The sequence below is a fragment of the Enhydra lutris genome, unplaced genomic scaffold, assembly GCF_002288905.1.
Source record: "Enhydra lutris kenyoni isolate GAN:26980312 unplaced genomic scaffold, ASM228890v2 scaffoldscaffold55, whole genome shotgun sequence".
Classification (NCBI taxonomy): Eukaryota; Metazoa; Chordata; class Mammalia; order Carnivora; family Mustelidae; genus Enhydra; species Enhydra lutris.
The window spans coordinates 2,759,126-2,786,741 of record NW_019154139.1 but is presented as its reverse complement, the minus strand read 5'-3'; the positions used below and the strand labels follow the sequence as shown (position 1 = coordinate 2,786,741).

Here is a 27,616-nt window from a genome sequence, read left to right as displayed (position 1 = left end):
ACAGTTCCAGGTGGCTTCGTTTCCCTGGGGGTGCCCTCTGGGAGCCAGGACCGGAGTTGAGCCCCGGCCAGTGACCCGGCCCCTGTGGGCAGGTGTCCTCCCTGGGTCCTGGCCCGGAATGCGGGCTCGTCGGTGTGCCTTCTGTTATTGCTGGCCGTCATCTGTGCGGGAGGGCGGGAGAGACAGCCTGTCACCTCCTCTTCGTCAGGAGCCTGTACCGATGTGAAGGAGAGAGAGGAGGAAAAGCGAGCAAGTCACATGGGCTTTGCCCTGTCTGAGCACTCCGGGGGCTCTGCCTGGTGGGGGACGCCGGCCACCGGTGGCCGCGGGGACGTGTGGGCGTACTCATGTCCCCTGTGTTCTCTCTTGCAGTCTGAACCCGATGGCTTCTCTCACTTCCACCTGTATGTCTGCGCTGCTTTTCTGGTGAGATGGAGGAAGGAAATTCTAGAGGAGAGGGATTTCCAGGTAAGTACGTGCCTTCTCGAAAGGCCTGCACTTGATTTTCTCCTGGGGAGATTCACGACACTGTCGTTCCGGGGCTGTCTGAGTCGTGACACTGACCTCTCGCCGTTGGCAAGCTCAGCCACCGAGCCAGACGCGTGGCCCTTTCCCAGCCTCCCAAAGGCGCTTCCTGAGCCCGAGTGTGTCCTCGATAGCCCGGCTCCGAGGGGTGGCTGCAGGCATGTGTCCTCGACAGCGCAGCCCTGAGGGGTGGTTGCGGGCTGCGATGTGTTACGGGAGGTGCCGGGCGCTGAGCAGACTGCCGCTTCACAGCTGTGTGACTCGGACATGTCGCTTAGCCTCTCTGGGCACTTTCCTCAGCGACTCGTCAGCTCTGTGCTCAAGTAAGGGTCTCCTTGGGGGCTGAGTCCCCAGTCCCTCCCCCACAAATGTGCCTCCAGGGGTGGCCTGAGTACCATGGGGGTGTTGACCCCTTCACAGGGTGCTCTCCATGGGGCCCCCAGATGTCTCAGCGCTTCTGCTGGTGACCTGGGAAGATGGGGACTCTCAGGTACATGGAAGGGAGTGTCAACTGTGGGGACCAGGGACCCCGGGCTCTGCCCCACCTGGCTAGGGACACTCTCTGGCCACTTTACCTCCTTGAGACGCTTGGCTTTTAGGTCAGGGACCACTAGGAGGCCCTATGTCTGGGGTCACCATGAGGTGGCTCTGGGCAGTCTGCTTGGCCTTGTGGCTCCCAGCTTCTTGTGGGAGGTTTGGGGTAACAGTGCTGGCTGAGCTGGAGGCTGGCCTGTGGAGAGCCTGGCTGCTTCTCTGCGGGAGAGGGGCACAGCTTCCCTGGGGCACAGCGGCCAGCCATGCTGTGACCCCGGCCCGCACACGCCCCTGTGTTGGGCTGACTCCCTGAGCGTCTCCTGGGGAACAGGTGATACGAGGAGACCGGGGCTCTCCCCAGTGACCCTGTGTAGGATTCTCATCACCTCCTCCTGGGCTCTGCCTTGTGGGGGGAGGTGAGACAGAACGCGGGGTAACCAGAGTTCATGACCGTGGGGGCTGCGTGAGAACGTGCTAAAGTGGGAGGCTCGTCACTGCCCCAGGGGTCACTCTTGAGGCCCGACCCTCGGCAGCCTGAGCCACATGTGCCTGGGAAATGGCCCTTGAGTCCCGGTTGGGGAGAGACTCATGACAAATGGGTCACTTTACAAAGGGGCTTTGCCCCTCTGCCGCCATTCCCTCCCCTGCTCCCCAGACGAGGACGTGCCACCAGGATCCCCTTCCCGGGTCATGGGGAGGGTGCCAGTCAGCTTGTGCTCATGAGTGTGAAGTGCCATAAGGGGCTGACGTAGAGCTGTCACCCTCTGGGCTGGGGGACCACGGGTGGGAACAGCCCTGCAGGCGAGGGACCTGGGTGAGGTCGGGGGAGGTTGGCCCCGGGCCCGCTGGGGCCTCCCGTCTTCCCACTCTTCACACAAGAGCCCTTTGAGGGGGCAGCCCAGGGCCCTGCCACGTGGCTGGTGACCCCCGGAGGCAGCGTTCCTGGTGGTCTGGAAGATGTGTTGCCAAGTCCCGTGGCTCCTTAGCACGCCGCGTTTCCCAGTGCGGGAGCCCCGCGTGGCACTGGCTGCGGACGTTGCCCGGTGCTAGTGGGGGGTTCATGCGGGGAACGGCCCGGAGCGGGCTGCCGGCCTTCTCAGGTCCCACTCCCGAGCTTGCGGTTCGCGGGGCCAGGGGATGAGTGGAGCCCGTGCAGAGCTCGGGGAGGACCCGGGGTGTCCGTGTCACGGGGTTGGACGAGCTCCGGGCACGAAGGTGGCAGCAAGTTGTAGAGGACTGAAGTGACGGGGAGAGGGCGCGGGACAGCAGGAATGCAGGAGCCTCTGGCGCGCTGGTGAGTGTGGGGGATCGTGTTTGTAATCCTGGCATTGAGGACAGCGAGTGCGCCCAGGAAGGACAGCCCACGTGACTGAGACCAAGACCCCAAGTCTCCAGCAGGAGACCATACCCAGCACGAGGCTTTAGAAGCCCCCACGCCCACTCTGCAGACCTGTAACGTGCCCCTTGGGAAACAGCGTTGCTTTACGGCATTTTCATAGGAGCAGAGTCCCTTACCGAGGAGAGCGGCTTCCCAGAAGCAAGGAGACTCCCCTGGTGTCCATTGGGGCCCTGCGGCGGGTGCCGGGGCAGGGGTGATGGGCTCTGCCCGCTGCGCTCGGTTTCCCTGAACTCGGGCCGGTGGTGTACCTCGGCTTCGGAGGCTCTCCCGGGCCGGTCCAGCCCAGCGCAGCCCTCGCGGCCCTCCCTCTGGGCCAGGCCCTGCGCAGATTGTCCCCAGTCTCCATTCCCCCAGTGTGTGTGGGCTGGCTAGGGGTGACGGTGCTGGGCCCAGGACAGGGGGCTGTGGGCTGGGGCAGGAGCCTGCCACAAAGGCATAGAGCAGGGCAGGGAACCCCGGACAGGGCCCCGCAGAGGACAGCCTGCTCTGCAGCTGGGAGTACGTCAGTGAGGCCCGCGCTGAGTGTGCCCCGGGGGTGGGGGCCAGGGTGGGGTGGCCGTCGGGAGACAGCCTGAGAAGGACAGAACCAGGGAGGACTCCTGGCCTTTCCTAACACCTAACACGGTGTCTCGAGGGCCACAGGCATGGGGAAGAGGCCCGGGATGCAGCCGCAGAAGGACTTTGGGGCAAGGAGCCCTGAGGGAGGGATTGGGGAGAATAGACTCAGGGGATGGCAGCCAGGACCTAGGGACCTTACGACATGCCGGGGGAGGGGTGGCCACGGGCAGGGGGCACACACGGGAAGGAAACAGGGCTGGCACGATTCCCATCGGGCCGTGAGGAGGAAATGTTAAACAGAGCAGCGGGGGATGATGTCACATGTGGTCCGAGCGGCGCCTCGGGGTTTCACGGTGGGACGGAAGCTTCGGGGAGCGTGGGCCCAGGGCTCCTTCACTGAGGCCTTGGTCTGTGTGCTGTGCTGTCTCTGTAGGTTAGACTTGAATTCAGAACCGCACGAAACAGACTCAGAGGAAGCAAGCGCAGGGGGAGACACGGCGGGTCTGATCGGGAGCAGAGGGAGGTTGTTGCGAGTCTAGATGCAGAGGCCAGGGCAGCCCGAGAGCTCTGGGCGGTGAGGGCTGTGCAGACCGCGGTCGCGTCCTCCACGTTTCTGTGGAACATTTGCAGAGCGGATCTTCGGCCCTCAGCGGTAAACGTCCACGTCTGGAAAGCTGGAGTGACGCGGGCTGTACTCGCTGAGCGCGACCCTTTCCGGCGAGATGCTGGCGAAGTTGAAACGGAAGAATCGGGCATGTAGGTCTTGTGGAGGCCGCGCGGGAAGAAAGTGGCCCCGGAAACACAGGGTGGCTTTTAGGAGCACGTGGGACGTGGCGCACCTGGGGGCACAGGCGGCTGAGCGTCTGACTCGGTTTTGGCTCTGGTTGTGATCTCAGGGTCGTGGGATCGAGCCCCACGTCAGGCTCCGTGCTCAGCAGGGAGCCTGCCCCCCTCTGCCTGCCGCTCCCCCTGCTAGTGCTCGCTCGCTCTCTGACAAAGTCTTAAAAAAAAAGAGCATCTCGCGTAGAAGGCAGGCACAGATGTCAGCGGAGCAGGCGGCCTTTACCGCAGACCCGGACACGTGGGAGCAAACAGCTCTCCTCCTGGGTTTTGGGAAGGCAGAGTGCAGAGATTTAGGGAGCATAGAAAATGCCGGAATTGCCGCGAGATGAAGGAAAATAACAACCCTTGACTGGACCCAGAATTTTTTGATAAGTTCCAACGTTTTCCAAAGTCTTACCTTTAAAAACAGTTTTGAGGTCAGAACCTGTCTTTCCAGTGATTTCTCTCAAACGTTCCAGACCCTGTTGCCGTGTGCCCTGGGACTTGCAGAGGGAGATGAAGAACGGGCCTGTGTTGCTCAGAGCCGCCTACCCGGGCGCTTCCCTCCTGTTGGCCCGTCTCACTCTGGATTATTGCTGACCTCTGTCTGTTCTGTGTGTCTGTCTGCACACTGAGCTGACCGTGTGCCGCGCTGTGCGGGGAGGGCCTGTCCCGGCCCTGCTCACCGCGCTCCCTCGGCCCCGGCCCAGCACCTGACCCGGGAAGGCAGGGACGTCAGCATGGGTTGAGTGGAGGAATTCTGCATTTATTAATATGAAGGGCCGCCCCTGCAGGAGTGAAATTAGAATCTACTTCTGCGTAGCGGTAGAAATACCAATATCCTCACTAAAGTAACGGCAGATTTAACCTGTTAATAGAGTAAGTAAAAATATTCCGTTAAAAAGTTTTTCCCAGGAATTCTGAACTAGTCTGCTCTTGACAAATCCTTTGGTGTCGGCACCCCAGGTGTACAGGGCTCCCTTAGAGGGGCTCATGAGCCTCAGCATAGGGTCCTACTCATGGCCAAGGTCTGTCACCATGACATGGCAGACATGTGCAGCTGGATCTGTCGGGGGAAGGTGCCCAGGAGGAGAGTGAGGGAGTGGGCTGCAGGTTCCTTGGGCCCTCCCCACGGGAGCCACGCAGAGCGGAGCCTCGTCTCTGCCGTGGGAAGCCTGGAAGACACCGAGAGCACAGGGTTTTCAGTGGGGGCAGGTCACTAGATGGAAGATTCCAAAGCAAAGCTGGTGCTTACTGTAAATGCTGTACCAGCGGTGTCCGGGGGCTGGCACGGAGCCCCAGCTTTCCCATGGAGCGAGCACCTCAAGAGCATGTTCCAGATGCCAGCCAGGGGTCAGCCCTGCGGCCAGGCCCCTCGTGAGCCACATCTGCTGCACTAACGCTTCCGCTCGCTGCTGGTGGAACGTGCTAGCCAACAGCCGGTGGCATTAGTCTCGTGATTTCTTATGAACTGTAGTAGCTTTTCCTGCATTTAATAGTGAAAAAACAACTCTACCCTAACATAGAACTAAAAGAATCCTTATCTCAACACACTGAAGATGTCTATGGTCAGTAGCCAGCGACATGTAGGGGCCACTGCGGACAGCGCCTCTGCATTGGCAGCGCGCGCCTGTCTGGGTAGGTACGATGGATCCGTGTTCAGCAGAGGCTCCGGGCTCCTGCCCCATCTGGTGCGCGCAGACACACACACACGCCAGGGACATGAAGAATAGGTTTTCTGGGCGTGGGGACTCTCCAGGGAGTGAGCTCACACCCGTACTGGTGTTTGCTGTAAAGGCCCCTGCCGCTTCCTGCTGGGGGAGGCCCGGAACCTGGCGCAGGTGGAGGAGGAGGGTGTCTGAGCAGGTGGGGGTGCGTCAGAAACCCTTTGCCTGAGCGAGGACCCCCGAACCCAGCACTGAAGCAGAGCAGACAGACGGACCTGGTGTGCGGCCCCGCTGCTCTGAGCCCGGCTCTCGGTGGAGCAGGAGTGAGAGCGAAGCGCCCCTGCTCTAGGGTCAGCCGTGGTGCGAGGGCCGCACCCCTCACTGCAGTGTTCTCAGACGTTGGCCAGAGTCCAGGGCTCAACCCAAGAAGACGCCGGCTCTCTGGAGGGCCGCGGTCAGCACGGCCTTGCCGTCGCGAACGTCTGTCCCTCTGAAACGCATCCTCCGAGGTCAAAGGCAGGTGGAAACCAGGAAGGGACTCACCGACAGGCCCCGGATGTAGTCCACGTTGGTAGCATACGGAGAGCTCGTGTGACTCGCTGACGGAGGGCGGTCGGCGGTCGGTCCGCAGGAGAATTCACGCAGCTGCCCGGCAGGTACGCGTGGCTCTCGGGTCGGTCGTGAGGAATTGAGGTGGGAAACGCCACCTGGGACATCAGCGACGCTCTCCACAAGGCCCCTCAGCACAGGTGAGGCCTGCGTGGGCAGGCAGGCTCCTTCCTTCCCGCGGGGTGACAGCCGTCAGTAACTTACGTCGGAGGCTTTCCTGTCCCGGTAATGCCCCTCGTTGATGGTCTTGTGAAAGCAGCCCGTCCACACCCCGCGTATCCAGGGTGAGGCGGACGGGTCTCTGGGCTGGAGTTCTTGCCGCTTGGGGTGTTCCCCCGCTGCCCCGAGTCCCGTCTGCAGGGCCTGGCTCCGATGTGGGCGCGCGCTCCCAGCACATGCCGTGCCAGGGAAAAGCAGCATCTGAACTTACACGTGTCTGTGTGCGTCTGTGTGTAGATGTGTTTCATCTACGCACGCACGTGTGTACAGCGCGCACGTCTGCACGTGCAGGCAGGAGACGCACGGGTGCCCAGCCGCACGTGAACACGCACGCGGCACGCACACGCGCACGCCGACTGTGCAGATCTGCGCGTGCACACGCGGGACGCACGTGCCGATCGACGTGTGTGTGTAGATACAAGGATGACCCGAGTGTGCTTGTGTTCTGTGTGCAGACAGAAGACGTAACAGAAGCTGATCACAGCGTTAGTCTTACTGAGTCTTGGCCAGGGCCATTATGCATATCTTATTTCTTATTCGAACTCCTGAAACATTTTCCACATCCTCTCACTGTGGGATCAACGGGGCTTTCCCCTTGGGTTCCTTCCCAGGTGAAGGAGGGGAGACCGCTCGGGGAGGGGTCCGGCCCAGAGCCAGTGCTCAGGGGCACTGGCCTCTGTGACCTGGGCCTTTTCTTGATCCCACAGCAGGTGTCCCTCTGTAGTGGATCCCTGTGGCGCCGTGTGTCGCTCAGCTCATACACACGTGTAGATGCTGACACCCCTGTGGTCCTCAAAGGCATGAAGCATGTGCTGCCGTCTGTGGACCCTCGGTGACACATGGCGCCCGTGTGTGTGGGGGTGGGGATGGCTGCTCCCTGAAAGGGGGACTGAGGGGAGAAGGTGGAAGGTCGAAAGGTGGCATGAAGAGGGAGGAGCATAGATTCTGGTCACCCCCCCCCACGCCCCAAAACGGTTTCTGCAGCTGCTCACGGCCTGTTGAGACCATCCCTTTCCTTTGGCCAAGGTGCCTCGATGGGGCCTTCTAGTCTGCTGCGCAGCCAGCCTGTGGGGCGCGCTCTCCGTTGGGTGGGGTTTCTCTGTGCCCTGTCACCTGTCCCCTTCCATGGGGGCAGGGTGGATGAGGTCATCTCTCGCAGCTGTGCAGCATCCCTGTCCAGACTGGGCCGCAGTCCAGGATGTGACCTGTGAGCCCCTGCCCGGCGCAGCCCTGCACTCGGCAGGCCTCCCGGTGCGCCCCTGCAGACCTCAGAGATCTGTGGTCAGGAACAGCTTTGTGGGGCGTCTCGGACTGAGAGACAGAAATGCAGCAGCAGCACCCAAAGCCTGCGCTTCTCAGAGCCCATGCAGGGCCCGGCGTGCAGGAGCGACCCGAGGTGGCCTCCCCATGGCCTGTCCGCCAGCCGTGGGGGCCCAGGTGCTCCCCTCTGCCGTAGCCTCATGGGCAGCCTCAGAGCAGACGCTCCTGAGCTCGGGCCTGTGTCTGCTTGGCCTCCGGGCCTCAGACTCAGCTCTAGCTTTAGAAGTCCCTGTGGAGGCAGGTGGAGGGAAGCTGCATGCACTCGCCTGGGGGCTTCGTACTGTCTCGGGGGGACGGCTGTGTGCGGCTGCCCAGGACGTGCCAGCCCCTCCAGGAGGCTGCTGAGTGTCCCTGCGGGTCCTGCCAGCCCAGGCCTCTGGGAGGCCTGGGGTGGCGCCTCTGCCCGTTTTGGGCCACCCCGCTGTCCCCTTTGCCTGGAAATCAGAGAGGTCAGAGTCTGTGCAGACACTCTGGGCGGTTTTCCTCCCCACGTGGGGCGGTGGTCTGCCCAGGGCCATGCGGGGAGCAGATGGAAGGACACTCAGCGTCCGCTGCTCTGCACACCTTCATGTGGGGCTCCTTCGTGCTCATGGACAAGTCCTCACTGCCCACGTCCCTGGCGCATGCATGCCCCCTCCAGCTGATGAATTCGCGGGCCAGATGCGGCCCGGGCAGGGGTCCAGTCTCCGTCAAACCGGATCTGTCCCGCAGTGCTGGGCGCCCCGCGGCGGGTGACGGTTCCGCGTGGTTTGTGTTCCATCCTGTGTTCATCTGAAGCAGCAAATGTCACGAAATGCCAGAGTAAAGATCAATTGTCTCTTTCTTGATCATTTCAAGACATTTTAAAGACAAAATCAGGTCAATTGAAAGCTAATCTTCACGTGGACTGTTGTGCCGTCGCGCGCTCCCGCGGGTGGCTGTGTGTGGGTGGGGGTGGGGCTTGTGTGGCCGTGTGTGGTTGTGTATGGTGCGTGGCCCCGTGTGCTGTGGAGCTGTGCCCAGGCCGAGGGGCGTCCGGGGCCTGCACCCACCAACCCGGAAGGGGTGGCGGGACAGTGAAGGGACAGTTCGGGAGCATCAGGCCTCAGTTTCCCTGTCAGAAGGGACAGCAGGAGCTCATGCGGTTGCTGGAGCATGCGTGAGGCCACGCATGGAGGAGGGGCTCGGAGCTGCTGTGCACACGCACGTGCACACTCAGAGTCTCTGACCAACCCAGCAGGGGAAGGAATCGATCCCGTCCGTTTGATCTCTGAACAACGGGCCCGTCTTCGTTGCACGCGGAGATTTGCTTCAATGGTCATGAAGCAAACCCTCCTGTGTCTCCTGTGGAACCAGACCCCTGGTGCTTCCACTGTCGCGGAGGAAGGCCCTGTTTGTGCGGCGTTGGGGTTTCCTGTGTGGCTGAGCTGCACCCTCCCTGTCATGACGGCGGGTGGCACTGCCGGTGTCCTCTGCTGGGACAAGTCCGGGGCAGCAGCTTCGCGGGATGTGCCTGGTGGGCGTCTCCCTGGGACAGGTGGTCTTCCCGGGCCCGTGCGCCCTGAGCTGTGTGGGCCGGACTCCGATACCTGATTGAAGGGACTCAGGCCTCTCCTTGCCCACCTACCTGCTGCCCATCCCGCTGCCCTGGTGTCTGCCCCACGGCTCCCCAGTGCTCTTTGCAGGGGGAACCTTGTGGGGTGGCAGTGGCCTTTGGTGGGACTCCATGATGGGGGAGGCAGGAGGAGCTGGGATCCTGTCTTGTCCCGTCCTGTCCACTTCTAACCCACCCCTTCCTGTCCCTGTCCCTTCCCCTGTTGCTGCTGTTGCTGTTGCTGGGATCTGCCCGCCGGCCCCCGGCCCCTGACGCTCCTCCCCTGATTGTTTTGTTTGCTGTGATGGAATTCCCCAGGCATTTTTTTGAGGGAGATGGGAGTCTGCACAAGATTGGAGAAAATCGATTTTCTCCCATGACTGTCCTCAGACATATCTCTATTTTAACTAAATCATCTCTCTCTGCGGTGGGTTTCATTTCCCCTGTGGGATTGAGCTGGGGGCACCTGAGCCTGTGGGATCCCGGTGACTGTGGGCAGCACGCAGGCCGCTCCCTGTCCCCGCCCCTGGCTCTGGGAGAAACAGCACGAGCCCCAGCCAGGGCGCCCGTCCGTCCTCTGTGTTCAGGGCGTTCAGAGGGAGGTGTGTGTGACAGGCAAACTCTGTGACTCTCGGCCCGAGTGGAAACATGTTTCCCTGACCTGCCAGCCCGAGAGCGGAACCGGGGACGTGTCCACATGTCTCCTCCAGACGTCCTGTGTTCCTCCTCGCTCCTGACACTGCGCTCGAACGAATACCGCGGCCTCTTAGGAGGGGATGCTTGGACTTCGTGTTGTGGGTCCTGTCGGTGAGGGTCTCTGCTCACCTCCTGAGAACTACCTGTCTTGCGGGGGGTTCAGTAGGAGCCTGGTGCCCCTACGGTCAGCAGGTGCCGGCTCGTCGTTTCCATGATGCTTGCTGCTGTCCGCGGAGGCCCTAGACGTCTCCATAGACTCAGGGAAACGAGCTCCAGGGAGTGGCTCCCGGCACGGAGAGGAGAGGGCTTGGGGGCGGGGGGGCTGACCCCCAGTCCGCAGTCACATACATTTCATGATGGTTTTTATTGTATTAAAGGTGTTCGGGTGCATGATTTTTACTTTTATTTTCATTTTATTTTGCTGTAAGCAGGCTCCACACCCAGCACAGAGTCCAGCACAGGGCTCGATCTCACCACCCCGAGATCAGCACCTGAGCTGAGATCCAGATTCGGGCGCTTAACCAGCAGAGCCCCAGGTGCTCGCGTGTGTGTGATCCTTAGAGACAGAAAGTTCTGGAAGGCTTTTTACCAAGCATGCCCCTCTCCCCACTTCCTCCCAGATCAAGAGGTGGCCACTTTTGGCCTTTTAAGTCGTTCTGTTTTTGTGTTTATCTCTGCCAACGTAAGTAGCTGTTTCTTGGTTTTTCAGCTTTCATGACTTTCTGCAGCAGGAAGACCTGCCTTCTTACCGTCCACTGGCCGCCCGGCCTCCTTGGCACCTCTCCTCCTAGAGGCCTTGCCTGGACACACACACATACACATACACATACACATACACACAGACACACATGACCCCATGGGACCCCTTTCCCCCACTGGGGCCCTGGCCAGACGCTGGGTGGGGCTGCTCCTCATGGCCGTGCCACCGTCCCTCATGCGGAGTCCCCTAGTTCTGCCCTGCCCCCGATCTGTCAGCCTCACTGTTCGCAGCCGTCCTGGTTCCTGCGAACCGTCCCCGGACTCGTCCCAGCAGCTCCTGAGACGTGCCGTGTCCCGGGAGGTCGATGGCAGGTGTTCTGCACCCCGTTACCCTTGGGACCAGGGCCCCTGTGCTTCGGGAGAGCCCCCTTCCCTCAGGGCCTGGCACTCTTGGTGCTGCTTGGTCTCCTGCTTTAGCAGAGCTGGGCCTCTGGGCCCCCCAATCAGGGCCACAGCCGGGGAGGCCCGAGAGGAGCATGTCACGTGTGCACTTGGGCAGAGTGTGGAGCGGTGGTCGGCCTCTGCGGCCCCCGCTTTCTCTCCGTGGGCCCCGTGCCGCCGCCCCGATGCCAGCTGTGTCCGTGGGCTCTGGCGCTTCACCTGCCCCCCTTCTGCCAGCCCCTTTGCCACTCTCTGTCCTCCCCGCCCCCCAGCTTAGGCGTCTGGTGACATTCAGGTCGTTGTCCAGCCGGAGCAGCCAGTGAGCCCATGTGCGCTGGAAGGCTCCAGCTTTTCCCCTCAGAAAACTTCCGTACGTTATGAATGGCTGCTGCATTTCACCCTGGGGTGCCTGTGGGAAGGGAGGCTTCGGTTCGGCCCGCATTTCTGATCTGTCCGAGTTTGATCTGTTTTGTTTGCATCTGTTCCATCGTGCAGAGAATCTGAACAAACTAGAACCTTTGAAAGCCCAGGACCCTGGCCGTCAGCCCCAGAAGTCCTGGCCCGGGGGCTGTGGGGGCCCCCAGGGGACACAGAGGCTCTCCCCATGTGGAGGCGTGGGCGTCTGCTCGGCTCCCTCTGGCTCTGATATTCTGACCCCACTTACCTGCTCGTGCTGAAGATCTTGCCGTACCCTCGTACTCCCGCAGGGGAGTGTCCTGACGGGCACAGTCGTGCGGCCTCCTGGGCTCCCTGTCCACCTGCCGTGCCCGTCGCAGCACCTGCTGGAGCCCGGCTGGTGAGACTGGATCCCCCCGCCCCCAGCCAGTCAGGCTTCAAGGTTCCACTGCCCTGCTGAGCTGGACTGTCACGTCCCGGGGTCCGTGCAGCAGCCGCAGCTCACCCTGACTCCAGGAAGCTGGCACGACCCGGCTCCGCTGTCGGGCCTTCCACGACCCGGCCAGGACATGGCGCCCTCCTGGCTCGAGTCTCTGCTCTCCCCTACCCCCCGCCCGAGTGGCCTGCGTTTCTCTGCACCTGGCTGTGCACCTCATCTCCTGGGAGGCCTGCCTGGAGTACTGGCTGTCCTCGTCCCCAGCGGCTTAGTGCTGCCTGCTGGGAGAGGGTCGCTCCCGTTCTCGATGGGCGCGTCGGGGGTCCGGGCTGTCACCGCCCAGCCACGTGGGACGAGTCAGGGATGCATTTGTGGAAATGCCACGTTACCGAAGTGACTCATATCAGGATAAGCAAGTGGTTGTGTTTCTGTTGGAATCAAGCCCTTGACCTCCCTGGGATGGACGCTGAGTTCACCTCGAGATCTGGCCTCATTCAGGGCCTGGTATGTGAGCATGGGGCCTGGGGACCACTGTGGTCTCAGGGAGCCATGTGTGCTCTGTGGGACTTGAGAAAATTGGGCTCTGGAAAGTGACCTTAGCAAATGTTCAGGTGTTGACATAGCAAATAGCGTCCTGTCCATTCCGCTAACCATGCAGCCTCACGGTTTCCGGATCTGCTGGTCCTTGAGCACAGACTGGGTTAGACTCCATCACTCCATGGCAGACCCCAGGGGCGCACAGGACGTCTTGAAAACCAAGATGCTTTTCACCAGGGCCCCTGGCAGCTAATCTCAAAGCAAAATCACAAAAATCCTTCCATGTTTTCATTTAAAATGATGCTTGATGTGACTTATGGCTGCGTGTTGGTCTGCTTGTGAGGGGCGGAGCCTCTGCAGGTCCCTGGGATTCGTCCTTGGGCCACGGTCCCAGTACCCCCAGCCTATGTGTGGGACAACAGGGGCCGGCCACCCGCAGTCCAGGTTTCAGTGTTTGCCAGAGGAGGATGCCCCTGAAGTTCCAGGGGGTCCCAGCTGTGCCACGGGTGGGGAGATGCTGGGGCAGCACCCGGCCCTGCGGGCTGCTCCCAGGACACCCCATCTCTTCCTGTAGTCGGGCTGTGCAGGCTGCTCTGGGCCCCGCCTGGCATCCCCTCCTGCTACAGGCAGGAGAGCCGAGGACAGCGAACCTTCGTACCCACACTTGTAACCCCCCTGGTGCTCTTGCTGGCGGGAAACAGCTCAGGCTGGCTGCAGGGGACCCATCCCCTGTGCCCTGTCGTAAACCCCCGGGTCGTCAAGCCAACCTGGGACGTGGCTGTGTTCCCTCCAACCCCTTTCACAAAGGAAGGATCTCCTGTCTAGAGGAGGGTCTCATCTGCCCCAGGTCTCAATCCCCCCCTCTGAGCCTGGGTCGTGTGCCTGTGCCCAGCTCAGCCATCTGGCCCGAGCCGCTGTGAGACTGGCTGCCGCAGGTGGGCACAGGACAGCCGACGTCCCATCGCGGGTTTTGCCAATGACTCTCTGCTCCTTTCTGCCTGTGAATTAGTCTTGCCATTAAGGAAAAAATTACACCCACCATTCAGATCATTAATTGAAAGGCCCTTATTATCTCATTAATGGTGTTTGATATCTGAGGCAGATAAACTTGGAGAAGCTCATCTGTTCAGCCCCTGAAGAAATGTAATTACATCGTGGGCCTTATTGAAATGTCTCCCTCGCAGCTGTCACGCACTGCCTCTGCGCCACACGCCCACGGACCCCATCAGATCCGGTGCAGAAATTCGGTGGTGCCGGCCGGGAGTGGGCCGCCCGTGGGCAGCGCGGGAGGCCAGCGTTTCAGGAAGGCATGCCCGGCTGCCGTGCTGGCTCTGGGCAGCCCCCTGACTTCCCGCGTTCCTTGGGGGCCCTCCTCCCATGGGCGGCCTCGCTCAGAATTAGCCCGGGCGGCGTCACGGAGACAGGCTGAGACAAGGGACGGACTCGGCTTCAAGGCTGGTCGGGGAATCAAGAGAGAGCTGTGTCCCCGAGGCTGTGTCCTCTCGCCAAACCTGAGCTTTGCTGGTTGCTTGCCAAGCTCCTGGACCTTCTTTGTGGAAAGCCCCTCCTGCCCCACGGCAGTTTTGTGCACTCCCCGTGTTTTCTGTGCCTGTGTCGCCAGGGCCTGAGTGTCTGATGTGGCCGTTGTGCACCCCTGAGCCTCCCGGGCTCTCTGCTGGCAAGGGTCTCATGCCCGAAGGGGAGCCGCGGTCTGTTCCTCGCCAGGCCCGTGCTCCGCCAGCACCGTCTGCACCGGAAGAGACTGGCCAGGAAGACCCACTTGGGGGGCAGGCTGGCCCCTGGGACTGTGCAGTGGAGAAGGATGGAGAGGGTGACTTTGAGGTTCTAAGATCCCCACTTGCAGTGGGAGTGAAGCCCCTCGGAGTGAAAGGACCGTGAGGGCGGGTGGCAGCTGGGTCCGTTAGGGCTGCGGCTCACTCCAGTCTCGCACGGTCTCCCGCTGCCCATGTGCCCCCGCCGGCTCCCCTCTGCGGGCTGCAGCGCCTGCTCGAGCCCTGCTCAGGGTCCTTCCCGGGGACGGCCCGTTTCAGTTGGCAGGGGACCTCTAGGGGTCAGGCTGTAATGTGCCTCCTTGAACCCGGAGCCTGGGGCCACAGGCACAGAAGGCCCAGGCCGCTCAGCACTGCTGGGCTGGACCCTCCCAGCCACCACCCCGTGTGAGACCCTGAGTGGTCACTCAGCTTCTCCCGGTGTGACTGGCACTGGCGAGTTGCTCAGATAGCGTCAGCGAGCAGGAATCCTGCAGGGGGCCCATACACCTCGGCCCTCGCTCTGTCGTCCAGACAAAGTGACAACGACAGCGTGCTAGCCCCCTCCCACCAGAGCCCCCGACCCAGACCCCCCATCAGGGAGTCCCAGGGGCCTAGTGTCACCACAGGTCCCTTGTCAGAGCTTCCTGTGCCCCCGCAGGCTCCAGCACGAGGCACACGCTTGGCTGTGGGGTCCTGGCTGGGGCCTCCCCCGTCTGCTGGCGTGGAAGGTCCGCTGAGGCGACACGGAGGGGGATGAGTGGACGAGCGGGAGGAGAGGGCGGGCTGCCTCACGACCCACGTCCAGTCCAGAGAGCCCTCGGACTGCATGGCAGGTTCATTCTCTTACCCTAATTAGTTTGAGGATTTTCAGGGCAAACAGGATAGGATTTCTCAATTCAATTTTAGGGTGTTTGTTTTTTGTGCTAAAGCACACGGAAGTTGCATCGATCTTTAATTCCTCATGCAAAGAGGTAGTGGTGTCCAGCCAGGACCTGGAACGCTGGGGACGCCCAGTGTGGACAGGCTGCTGCTGAGCCCCAGGTCCTGTGGTCACCATGCTGGCCCTCGAGGCCACAGGTGGGACTCTTGCCGGCCCTTTTGAGGGAGCTGAGGGCCCCATCTTTCCTTCTGCACTGGGGCAGCCATTCCCGGGGCTCCGTCTGACCTTGGGGAGGCTGGGGTGCCTCTGCCGCAAGCCCCACACTCTGCACCCTCCGTGAACCTCATGGCTGAGACCAGATTGCTTCCCGAGTGGGGCTCAGTGTGTCCACCCGTCGGAGGGTCCCAGCCCCCTCTCAGGGTGAATGCCGGGAGTGGGGAGCTCTGTGGAGTGAGTCATCAGTGTCGTGGCTGCATAATAAGATTCCTAATCCCCCCGTATCTTGGAGGCTCCGGGTCCCCAGGGAGTGAAGGCACTGTGCAGGCGGAGCGTGTCGGGGTCACTCCTGGCCCCTCACTGAGAAAGAATGGCCTGGAGTTACAGCTTACGGAAGCGGCTGTGACGGTGTCTGGCCCTTCTTGCTGTGTGCGGTGTGTGTTCTGACTTCGGGCTCAGGCTTTTGTCCCTGGACATGCTCCCCTCGGGGATGGGTCAGGCAGCTGGGCAGTGTGTGTCTGCCCGGCCCGCTGTCCTTCTGGGGAGACTTTGTCTTCTCCCGTTGACCTGGTTGGTATGTCTGTAGAGCGCCTCCCCGGGGGGCCTTCAGGGTTGTAGGGGCAGTTCTGTCCCTCCAGCTGCCTTGTTTGACAAAAGCCTGGGGCACACACAGGGCTGGCTCAGTCTGCCTGTCCCAGCTGGTGGCCCTGCCTGGATTTGGGCCCTGTGACTTAGCCAAGGCTGGGTTGGCCCTGGGTGCACACGGCTCCGGGCTTGTGAGCTGCCCTGCAGGGGTCCAGCTCCTGCATTTCCTCCCAGCGGGGTCACTGCCCTCTGGGCCTCTGCAGGCAGCCTCCGCACCCGTGCTCCCACAGTGCCCCCGTGGGAGGCTTCAGAGAGTGAAGCCGCCTTTCCTGGGGCTCTCAGGGTGGGGAGCCTGCCCCGCGGCCGCAGGACGCCCTCGCCAGTGCTCCGGCTAGCTTCCTGGCGCAGGCCCGGCGCTCGCCGCAGGTGCCCACGGTGGGGCTGCCTCCACCCAGCTGCACATTTGTGTTCAGGTGTTGCCGTGGGAGAAGCTCCGCTCCCAGTGCCATGTTTTATGTCTCCAAATAATCCCTTTGTAATAAACTTAATTCCTGCCCGAACGTGCATACCCGCCCGTGCGCCGGTCACAAAGTCAAGTAACGCGACATCTCCAGTTACATTATCACTCTTGATTAGTCTTACTCCTAAATACCAGCCTGTGATTCCGCCGGCACTCCCTGCCACGTTAATATCTTCTTACAGTCGTTATCGGATGACGCCGCTGTCCCTCCGGAGATGGGTGGCTGGGAGCAGCGGTGACACCCCAGAGGAAGCCCAGCAGTTTCGACACCGGCTGTCCTCCTTGGAGCGGCGGACGTCATTCTGAGCAGAAACCGAGCTGTGCATATGTAGAGATGAACTGAAAAAACCAAACTGCTCAGGCTCCGAGTGGTGTGTGCCGAGTCGTCTCCTTCTCCAAGGCCCTGCTTCCCAGTTGGCGCCACTTGTTTTCAGACGGGCCCTCCATCACGGCAAGTGTTGCCGAGCGGGGCCACTGCGGGAAGTGGCCGGTGTACCTGGGAGCTGCCCTTGCTTGGCAGCCGGCCAGGCCTGGAGGGGAGGGTGCTCCTGCCTGGCTCTCCCTCCCTGCAGCCCCAGCAGCCCCCGGGGCGCACTGCTGGGGGTCTCTGTGGCAGCTCTGGCCCACGCCCGGTGGCGGGCCAGTGGCCATGCGGTTCTCTGCGCTGAGGCGCCTTGTCAATGCTGTGAAAACGCGACCTCCCTGGAAAATGTGCCCCTTGCAGTTGCTGGCCCACGGGCAGCCTGAACAGGTGCTGATCTGGAGGGGCCTGGGGCTCAGACTCCACCACTGTGCCGGTAGGGCTGGCCCCGTCACTCCGCAGCCTGCGCCGTGATCAGACTGCCTTGTTCCCCCTGTCGTGGTCTCCAGAGGTAGGGGCTCACTGTAGGCCTCCTAGGAGCTGTGCCCCCACTTTGGCTGGCTTCTGTGGGGCTCATGTGCCCTTCGCAGGCACACTTTTAGTCCTCGAAATAGCCCTAGCAGAGGGCTGTTGTCCCCAGATCTGGAGTTCAAAGAGATTGCCCTGGCAAGGGTCACACGGCTGATCCTGACCCTGGGGCAGTCCCGCTCTACACCTGGGTCCTCCTGCCCTCCGCCACTGCCTCAGGAAGCCCCTCCTGACCTCCCCAGTGAGAAGTGAGCCCCAGGATTCTGCAAGAAGAAAAGGAACCAGAGGAGATTTTACCAAATGTCTATGTCAAGGGGCTTGGTCTTGCTGCTTGTGTCTAAGGGGTTTCTTTGAAAAGTTGGGTAGTTTGTGGTGTTTCCTGAAGAAGGAAGGATGGAAGAAAATGATCGGGTCAGTGCCTTAAAGACGACGGTTTTGTGTGTCAGGTTCCCTGATCCCTGCAGAACTCCCAGAGTCTCACTGGTTAACAGTGTTACCCAGCAACAGTGGTTCCTGCCGTGGGATGTGCTCATTCTCACGGTGCTAACTGTACAGAAGCAGCAGAAGCTGCCTGTGCGCCAGGCCCTCCACTAGGCCCTGGGAGTGCATACCCGAGCCCGCCGCAGTTGGGGTCTGTTGGCTGCTCGTGGAAGTAGCTTGCCTCCAGACTCTGGAGGGGGAAGAACAGAGCCATGGGGGCTCTTTTCAGGCCTGTCCCGGAGGTTTTGTTGATGTTCCCATCTGTCTACCTACCTGCCACCCACCGCCTGTCTGCCCGTCTGTCCACCTGCTTACCCACCCCCACACCCACCATCCATCCCTCCGTCTCCCCACCCACTCCCTCATGCACCCGTCCCCCACCTACTCACCTACCCATCCGCCCATCCCTCCACTCATCCGCCCGTCCATTCACCTACCCATCCGTCCGTCTGCCTGCCCACATCCATGCACATACCCACCTGCGCATCTCTCCCTCCATCCAACCCATCCAGCCACTCTTCTACCCATTCCTCCATCCAGCCACCCATCCACTTATTCCTCCCTCTGTCCCTCCACTCATCCGCCCGTCCCTCCCTCCCTCCCTCCCTCCATCCACTTCTGTATTCATCCTCCACCCATGCCCCTGTCCCTCCCATCCACCCACCCATCCGACCATCCATCTGTCCATCTGCCTGTCCATCCATCCTTCTACTCATCCACCTATCCCTCCATCCACTCTCCATCTACCCATGCCCCCTTCCCTCCACCCATTCACCCACCCACCCATCCACCTGTCCATCTGTTTGTCCGTCCGTCCACCCGCCTATGCAGAAGTTACATTTATTTGGACACACGCCCTGCTGCTCTCAGTTGAGCACTGTGATGTTTGAGTCCTCTGGGGCCTAGGCTGTCTGAGTCTTTGCTCTCTAGGATCTCAGTCAGGTGATAAGGGCTGTGGTTGGACCTGCATAGATCTGGAGATGTTGTAGGAACCACCACACAGCTCCCCAGCAGGATGTGCTGGGGGAACAGAGTGCTCTGAACTAAGCCTTGGCCTCCAGGGGGACCTCTTTTCCTGGAAACCCTGGCTCTGCCTTCCCAGGGAGGGGCACTTTGTAGGGGGCCATGACCAGGAGCCACCTCTGTCCCTACTCCCTCCCACCCTGCCTGGCCGTCTTGAGCCGGGCAGTGTGTCCCCTCTGTCACTGTGGAGCTCAGTGGAGCCCATGGGTAGTGGGGAGAATCTGCGCTGTGAACACATCCGTGCATTGATGAAGACGTCCTTGAAGCCCGTGGATTGCAGATCTGGAACACTTGGCAGTGACCCGTGAGCATTCCTGACACATTCCTGGAAAGGTCAGTGTCCTAGCAGCAGACAGTGGGAAGCCAGTGTTCCTCGAATCAGGAGGCAAGAGCCCGGCCTGTGTCCGCTTAGTTCTGAACTGCTTCCGGGAATAAGCTCGCATTTTAAATGTCGCCATCGGCTTCAGTGGATGCCACCATACCCGGGACGCTGGGGACGCTGTAACCACTGCACAGAATGCAAGGGGTTTGAGTAACAAACTCATCTCTGCGAGCTGGCAGTTCGTAAATCCCCGCCTGGAGCCGCTTGCGAGCCGACCTCCGTGCTCAGTGCCCCGCGGAGGGGCAGGCGCTGGCGGGTTCCGCCCCGGGTGCTCCTGCCCTTCCCGCTGCCCGTGGGAGCCTTCTGGGACGTTCTGGCTGCCAGAGGGCCCCGAGGAGGGAGGCCCGGGTGCACGCCGTCTGCCCGTCCGGTGCCTGGCGGGATGCGGTGCTCTATGTGCTCCGTAGAGCAGTGCCCTCTGACGCACTCTAAGCCCTGCCGCGGGGGAGACCGTGAACGTTCTGGCTGCCTCCCGAAGTGGAACAGAACCAGGGGAAATAACGTATTTTGTATTGAGCCCAGTAATCCAAAATTCAGTCTTCCAACCTGTAATCCACATAAAAGCCGTGAAGACGCACTCCACAGTGCTTTGTGTAGGCCTGCTGGACGTCCGGGGTGCACCCTCCCTGGCACGCAGCCCGCGGGGGCTCTGCGGTGGCCAGGCAGACGGGAGGCCTGGCTGTGACTGCTCAGGACCACACGTCATCCGCGTTGTGGTCAGTGACCTGTCACCCGATAGCCACCTCCGCTCACACGGGGCGCAGGTGCGCCTGCAGGCCGGGCCCCCAGGGCAGAGCTGCTGGCTGCTGCTGCGTTGTGCCCGTGGCTCGGTGTGTACGGTCACCGGCCGATGGATGGACGGATGCGTGAGGTCAGGAGTGTTTATCCTTCCTGGGTTCTCGCCTGTGCCTTTCTCTCCCGTTCACTCCGCCACCGGTGCTGGCCATGCCACAGCCTTTCTTCCACAGACAGACCTACTTCCCATTGCCCAGGGGAGCGCCGGTCACCTTCCCTGGGACGCAGGTGTGTTCCTGGGCCGGGGGGCCTGCACAGCGAGGGCGTGGGGGCTGTTGCCCAGTTAGGGGAGGCCGCATGGCCTGCAGAGATCCGGCGGTCAGCTCTGACCCTGGACGCAGCTGTGTGACGCCGTCGGCAGTGGGTGGTCCTGGCACAGAGGCAGAATGATGGTCTTTCCTTCGATGCTCCCTGCAGCTCACACGCAGTCAGACCTTTGGGAGGATTTTGAGTTAAATACGGTTCATATCTGGCTTGAGAAGCTGAAGGTTGGGGCCAAAGAGTCTGAAAAGCAGCATCCTCCTGGGTTCGCCAGCCCTCGTAGAAGATGCTGCCTCGGTGCCACCCCGGGGGCTCGGGTGCTCTCTGGGGCACCCCGTCCAGGGCTGGGGGTTCTCACCCCGGTACCTGCGGCAGGCCGTCCTGCCCCCCTACCCCCTCCCAGGTGGATCGTCCACTAGGAGTTCGATTTCTTACTGAACTCGTCTCCTCAACTACCTGTTTCCCCCCAGATGCTCGCTTTTTTATCAGAAATGCACCGGCCGCTGCGACTGTTGCTTTGGCTACTCGCGGTAATTACGATAGTAATGACTGAGTAGCCGTGACTGGGACAAGCAGCAGTGGGGACGCCCAGCTTGTGTGTGGTGTGTGCTGGCCTCGTCACGGGCACTTGGCACCTGCTACCAACACGGAGGGAGGGGCACTGCTGTCCCCAGTTACAGATGGGAAACTGAGGAATAGCGCCGGGAGGCTTGCCCAGGGTCCCAGGACCCACTGAGGCATGACTGGGGTTTGAACCCTGGCGGTTTCGCAGCGTTTCAAGTGTGCACTTTCCGCTGACTCTCTGGATTGCCAAGCGGACTCTTCCCTGGCTGCCACCACACAGCGGCCGTTCTGTTTCAGGGCTGTGGGGGTGCACGGGCCTGAGGACGTCACAGAGGAGAGCGATCACCCCGTGCCAGAGGGCCGTGCGGTCGTGGTGGCGGTGTGGCCGGGGCTAGGATGGCTGCGCTGTGGCTCGCTGCCGCCCCCACTGCTGCCTGCCCTCCCAGAAGCCTCTGCAAGGGGTCAACCAGACCAGCAGCTCTGGCGTCATGGAGCGCCCCCTTCGCACTGCCCGAGCATACCGGTGTGTCCCCACCTCGTCCTTCGCAGCAGGTGTACACGCGCAGAGAGCATCCTGCTTTGTAGATGGCAGCGTCCTTCCTCTGACTGGAAAAATACAACCTTTTGGTGGAAGGACCCAAAGTCAGAACATCATTTGAGCTTTAACACTGGAAGGTCCTCGTGGAACCCACCCAGAGGCAGGAGTAGGCAGCGGCAGATTTCCGTCTGGAAGGTGGCCCGTGCGGTGTGTCTGCGATGGTGAGCTACTGACCTTCACGCCAGGCCCACGTCTGGGGCCTGTGACAACGCCCCTGCCCGCGCCGTGGCCGCATGAGTGTGGCTCCGCTGGGGCTACCTGGCACTGGGGGGCCTCCCGGGGGGATGGCCCGGACAGAGGGAAGACCGCCTCTGACCCACACGCTTGGGATGGGCCGTCCACGTGCAGAGTCCCAGCCGCTCTTCGTACCGAGAGGCGGGACAGCGTGTCTGGGCCCATCCTGCGATGCTGGGCTGGATGCCGGTGCCAGCAGCTTTCTCGAGCTCCCCGGGAGGATCCTGACCCAGGGGCAGGGCTTAGAGCTGCAGACCTCCAGCCGTCCGGGTGGGACAGTTGCACTGCTCACGGCCGTCATGACAGTTGGTGTCACCGTGGACAGCACGTTGACGGGCTGACAGGGAGCGGCCGGTGCAGGAACCAGAATGTGCTCTCGCACAGCCCGGCTGACGCGCAGCAGGGTGGGGAGAGCATCACTGGGACCCGACCCGTCTGACTGCGGACATTGGTGTCCTGGGCAGACCTTCCTCTCCTTTTTATGTCTGCCGCCGGGCAGTGCTGCCTGTGGACCTGCTTCCCTCTAGGTTTGCGGAACTGGGCTGTTGACGGGCCCTGACTCGGCCCCTTGGCCCCGCCACTGCTCCGCAGGCCCACTGTCCCCAGGAGGGCCGAACCCCCTGCGATGTGACTGGTGGCAGCTTTATGAGCGATGGCCCTTTGCCTAAATGGTGTGGGCAGTGCCAGGCAGCCCGTGGCCAGTCGCTGGGCCGTGGTTCCCGCATCGGAGACACTCTGCCCCGTGCATAAACAAGACAGGCCCTTTTGAAAGCGAAATCTGTATTTAAGGATGCGTTGGGCTGTGTTCCTCGCCTCCCGTAAAGGTCACTCGGATAGATTTTTCCTTCTTTAGCATTGCAGACTGTGAAGCGCTGGGCATTTCTATTCTCCCTCCATCCAGGGAGCCTGGGGGACTAAATTAGATTCTGAAATTGAGTGCATGTGCGGGGGAGTCGGTGAGGTACCGTAATGGGAGGGCATTGCTTTTCACCTTGCAAGTAGCGAGGTCATGATAATATGAAGCGAAGTGGATTAAAAGTAAAACCAAAGGCATTTATTTACGACCTGCTCAGAATTGGATCGGCGTCTGTGTAAGTTGCAGCTAATGGTGAAAGACAGCGGATTGACGTTGATCTGTCCCTGGGGACGTTCTGCCAGGGAAATGTGCTTCGAGAATTCAATTTAAAGGCCCCCAGAAAGTATCCAAAATGCAAAAGGAAATGGGGTTGAGGAGGGATAAAGCAGCCGCGGTGAGCTGACCGCGGGGGACAGTCGTGGGGCGTGTCTTGCGGTGGGGGAGGGCTCTGCCCTCGCTCCACGCCAGGTTCTGGCCTTCCCTGGTGGGAACTGGGACCCCATTCTGCAGATGAGGAGCCTGAGGACGCGAGGCGGTCAGTGGCTGGGCTGGCCTCACAGCCAGATGGCAGAGCAGCCAGGGTCTGGGTCCAGACCTGCTGTTGAGTCCGTGGCCTGAGTGCTCCCAGCGGCCCTCTGTGGGATGGCGTGGCCACCCCCAACCTACAGATGCAGGGTGTGGGGCTAGCAGAGGGGTGTCTACTGAGGACTGGCTGGGATGTGAATGCGTCATCTGTCCTGTTCAGCACCCCCTGATTGTGCACCCTGTCCCAGTCTTGTGGGGACAGGAGGCTCGGTGGACGGCACGCGGCTGAGTCTCCCAGAGCTGCCCCTTTCCAGGCAGGCAGGGTGGGGCAGCCCAAGTGAGATGCCCTGTCCGCCACTGTCCTCTGCTGGCGGCCTCCGAGGGGCAGCACCAGCGCCCTGAAACCCCAGCCATCCTTCCGGCTTCCTCAGATCTGGTTCTGGGGGGATGGGCAGGCTGGAGGGAAGGCCCCAGGGCTCTACAACCAGGGCCGGCCGGGCTATCCACACTGTGTTGGCCCACTTCCTGAGAGGGAGTCTGGCCTCAGGCTTTGCCCTGACCTGTTGGCCCAGTCCCCCATTTCTCCTCTGAGAGCCCCAGCCCAGAAAGCCATCCTGATCACATAGCACTCCCCACTTCTGCCAAAACCCTCCGGGTGCTGGGACCTGTGCTTCCTGAGACCCACCCTGCTCTTAGGGGGGTTCCCGCTTGCTCTGGACAAGGGCCACGGTCCCTCAGAAGAGCTGGTCAGTGGGCAAGGCTGTGGGTCTCATGCATCACTATGGCCCTGGTCATGTTGTCCTTTCTAGCACTTTCTTCAGTATCCTTCTCTCTGGTTTCTAAACTGTGAGCTCTCAACACAGGTCCTGTGTCCTGTGGGGGGTGAGCTCAGTGCCCAGCCTGGTGAGCCTGGGTGGGCTGGGTCAGCTGTGGGTCTCCAGCCTGGTTTTCCCTGGAATCCCTGAGTGTTGACTGAGGGACAGTGACAGGGGCTGCCTGGCATGTCCCCACCCACCCAGCACGTACCCACCATGGGCAGAGCCCGCTGCCAGCCAGTCACCACCCAGGGGATCCCCTGATCTGCAGCCCCCGCCCCATAGCTGGTCATCTGCTCTGACCTGGGCTTGTCTCTCTCCCCCCAGGAGCTGCTGCTCTTCCTTCAGAACCTGCCCACGGCCCACTGGGGCGACGAAGACATCAGCCTGCTGCTGGCCGAGGCCTACCGCCTGAAGTTTGCCTTCGCGGACGCCCCCAATCACTACAAGAAGTGAGCCAGGGCCGGCATAGCCGGCCGCACCCCGCCAGGGCCTGTAGGTCCGGGGCCAAGGACAGGTCTTGCTGGGCAGCCCTGCCTTCCAGGGAGCAGGACGGGACTGGGTGTCAGACGAGGGCCAGGGCCTGGCCAGGGTGGGGGGCTGCCGCCTCTGTTTCCTGAGATACCAAAGAGAGCCGGGGAGGGTGTTGGCCCTTCGAGGGCCCTGCCCGGGAGCGTCCTTGCCAAATGCCCACCTCCTGGAACCACCAGGGCACAGCAGCCTGAGAGCCAGACCCTCTGGAGAGGCCTGCTGTCTGGTGCTGGGGCGGAAGGAGGTGGCCGTCATCTCATACCTGCTTTGAAATGCAAAAATCCTATTCTGTTGAGTGAAAGAAAATAAAACATAGACAAGATAAGAAGTGAACTGTTGCCCTAACCTGTGAAGTCTGTGTCCCCACGGGGCTTCTCGAAGTTGGCTTTATTCCTGTAATCGTCCGTCCCTCGGGCTTTAGCATGTCCCTGCTCTCTTGCTCGAGACTGAATGGGGAACCGCGCTGTGCGCCAGCCGAGTGGCCGTGCGGCTCTGGCTCCAGCAGGCCGGGAGCAGGGTGAGGAGCCGAGCAATGGGCCTGTTCCGCATCTCCAGCCTCTTGGAAGAGAGCATTTCGGGGCCGTGTGCTGTACTGCTGGGGTTGTGGCGCTCAGGGCCCTGCAGCCCTGGGGACGTGCCACACAGGCTGCCGCTGAGGACGGAGCTCCCTGCGCTGGGCCGTCGGGACCCGTGGGTTCAGCGTCTGTGATCAGAGTCCTTGAAGCTTGCTCCGTGGCCTCCTTGCCGCCTCTCAGATCTCCGGGGGTTACTTGCTCAGCTGACGGCTTCCCGTGGTCTGGGGTCGCTGGGGCTCAGAGCCCCAGTGCAGACGGTCCCGGACTGGCCTGCCTGGGGCTCCGCGGGGGCCACACACGCTTCCCACATGCCCCCGACCCATGCGGAGGCACACCTGTCCCGGGCGTGTGGTTGGCGGGGACGTGGCCGCCCTGTGGCTCCGCCGGCCCACACTGACCCTTGAGCCAGGACAGGCTCCTGTCTTCAGTTCTGCCTCCTGCTCCCGGACCTGCGTATCTGGAGACACCTCCTCCCCGCCATGGGCCCGCACTAGAGCCGCCTCAGTGCCCCTGCCTCTGCCCACTGGGCATGAGGACGCTGCGAGAAGCCCGCGAGCGGGGGCAGGAGCACCTACACACGCGAGGTGTGTGTCCTTCCTTGTTAGAAGATTCTCGGGTCATTACGTGTGATGTGGAAATCAGCGCAGAGCACTGTGCAAATGTGCGGTGTTCCCCGATCAGCGGGGGTGGGGGGGGCTCAGGCCGGCAAGACAGAGCCGCCCAGTCCCGGGGTCAGGGCCCGTCTCCGACCGGGGCTCGGCGGCCAGCAGCTCCTTCTCCAGCCAGAGTGCCGGTTCCCAGAGGACGGCCCACGGCTGCGCGGGAAGCCCCGTCCCGCTTGGCCGCTGCCCCAGGAACCGCCGTCACAGCCCGGCTCACCCACACGGCCAAGGCATGGGGCACACGGACGTCCGCCTCTTGAGGCGGCTACTTTTTGCAGTAGGAGGCTCTGCCAGGTTAGATGAAGCTCCATGTGTGTCTTCCTGTGTCTGTGAACCTGAGACCGACCCTCGGAGCCCCTCGATCGGAAGCGATGGAAGGGTGTTCTGTCTGGAAAGTGAGGAGTTGGATGCAGTGAACCCCCAGCCCAGCCTGATCCGAGGACCCTCCTAAGGGAACAGGGTTGCCCTGGGCGAGGCGTCTTTGGTCCTTGGAGACCAGGTCCTTGGAGGCCGGCTGAGAGTGGGGGCGCTGGGCTGAGTCCTGGCCCAGGAGGACCTTTTGGGGAGACGGAGGTGCAAGGCAGAGCAGGAGTCACACTCGGGCCGAACCCCAAACCCTGACTCTGCCCGGCTGGGGGTCAGATCCAGGCCGGCCCCATGTTTGACCATCTGCCAGGCCCGGGACGGGAAGGGCCTCCTCACCACAGCTGGCCAGGTGCCTCCTGGGACCCAGGACACACCCATCCCTGCTTCCAACCTCCTGGGGTCTGTGAGACAAGGCCCCCTCGAGCCCCTGGCCCCTCCGGCGCCCCGCGCCTACACTTCCCCCCACCGTGGGGACTCCCCAGGGCAGCATGTCACCGTCTGCTGTCTCGTGCTGTCCACTGCTGGGGTGGGGCGAGGCACTGTCCCCCTGGGTGGCAGGAGACGCCACAGGGTGGGAGTGCTCCCCTCACTTTCCCCCCGTGACTGAGCACCGTGCTGAGCCGGGCTGACTCCCAGGCCTTGTTGCCGGCTCGGGCTCGCGGGGTGGGGAGGCACCGTCCCTCCCTTGCTCGGACGGCGCGGCTGCTGGCCCAGAGCTCAGAGCTGGTGACCACTGCCATTTATAGCCATGGTTTGTTGGTGTTGGTGGCCTGGCGGTTGACTCCTCAGGCCCATGCTGGGGTCTCACAGCCCCCACAGGTGGCTCCAACCCAGAGGACCCGAGGTAAGCCCCTGAGCCCTTATCCCTGCGGCCCTCACCTGGCCAGGCTACCTGGAGCAGCCCTGCCTGTGGGCACTGCCGTCAAGTGGACGGTGCCGGAGAGAAGTTCGAGGGGTGGCCGGGTCCCAGGCAGCTCCGATGTGCTGGGGGTGTGGAGTGATTCGGAAAGGACTAACCGGTGGGCAGGGCTTCTGCGCTGGTGTTACCTGTGGCTCTGAAATGGGGGAACTCTCTCCTCCCATCCCCACATTTCAACAGACGGATTCCATCCGGACCGCCGGCGAGTTCGGGGCGCCGTCTGCCTTGACGGTGGGCTGGTGGGCTGGTGGGCTGGTGGGCCTGCCGTCGGAGCCGCTTTTTGGTGAGGTCAAGATGTGGGCAGACACCGCTTCCAGGGTCAGGCGGCGGGGGCCCTCCCTGAGTCTCCCCGGTCCTGCCCCACCCCAATGGACCATGTCCCCTTACCCCTTCCGCCTCGTGCTCTGTGAGCACCCGGGGATCGTGGCCACTCAGGGGCCTGCCCTGCTCAGCTGCGAGGCTCGTCACCCTCGTTCTGTAGCCCAACTGATCATCAGCACAGAACGGCCAGGAGCTGCTCGCAGCCCCCGTGTGACCCTGCGCCAAGGATCTAACCCCCGAGCCCATTTTGTTAACAATTTGAGGCGGATTATTCATTTGGGAAAAAAGAAATATACATATCCAACTGCTTTCCTGATGATGGCTTTAAACGTAAAAATTAAAATTCCCCCAAATGCTCAAAATAGAAATAGGTATTTTTTTAGAACAGGGAGTGGCAAAAGCCTTTTTGAGCATGA

At 61.9% G+C, this 27,616-nt stretch overlaps 1 protein-coding gene across 3 annotated transcripts in view; it reads left to right on the top strand.

Moving 5' to 3' along the window:
* Positions 1-24,682, top strand: part of LOC111157619 (TBC1 domain family member 22A) — a 299,219-nt gene extending 274,537 nt beyond the window's left edge. For all 3 annotated transcript variants that reach the window (XM_022519197.1, XM_022519195.1, XM_022519194.1), the window contains 2 exons: positions 373-468; positions 24,154-24,682. In XM_022519197.1, the coding sequence (XP_022374905.1) occupies positions 373-468; positions 24,154-24,282 (225 nt within the window). In that variant the 3' untranslated portion in view covers positions 24,283-24,682. The remainder of the gene's footprint in view (positions 1-372; positions 469-24,153) is intronic.
* Positions 24,683-27,616: the final 2,934 nt, after the last annotated feature.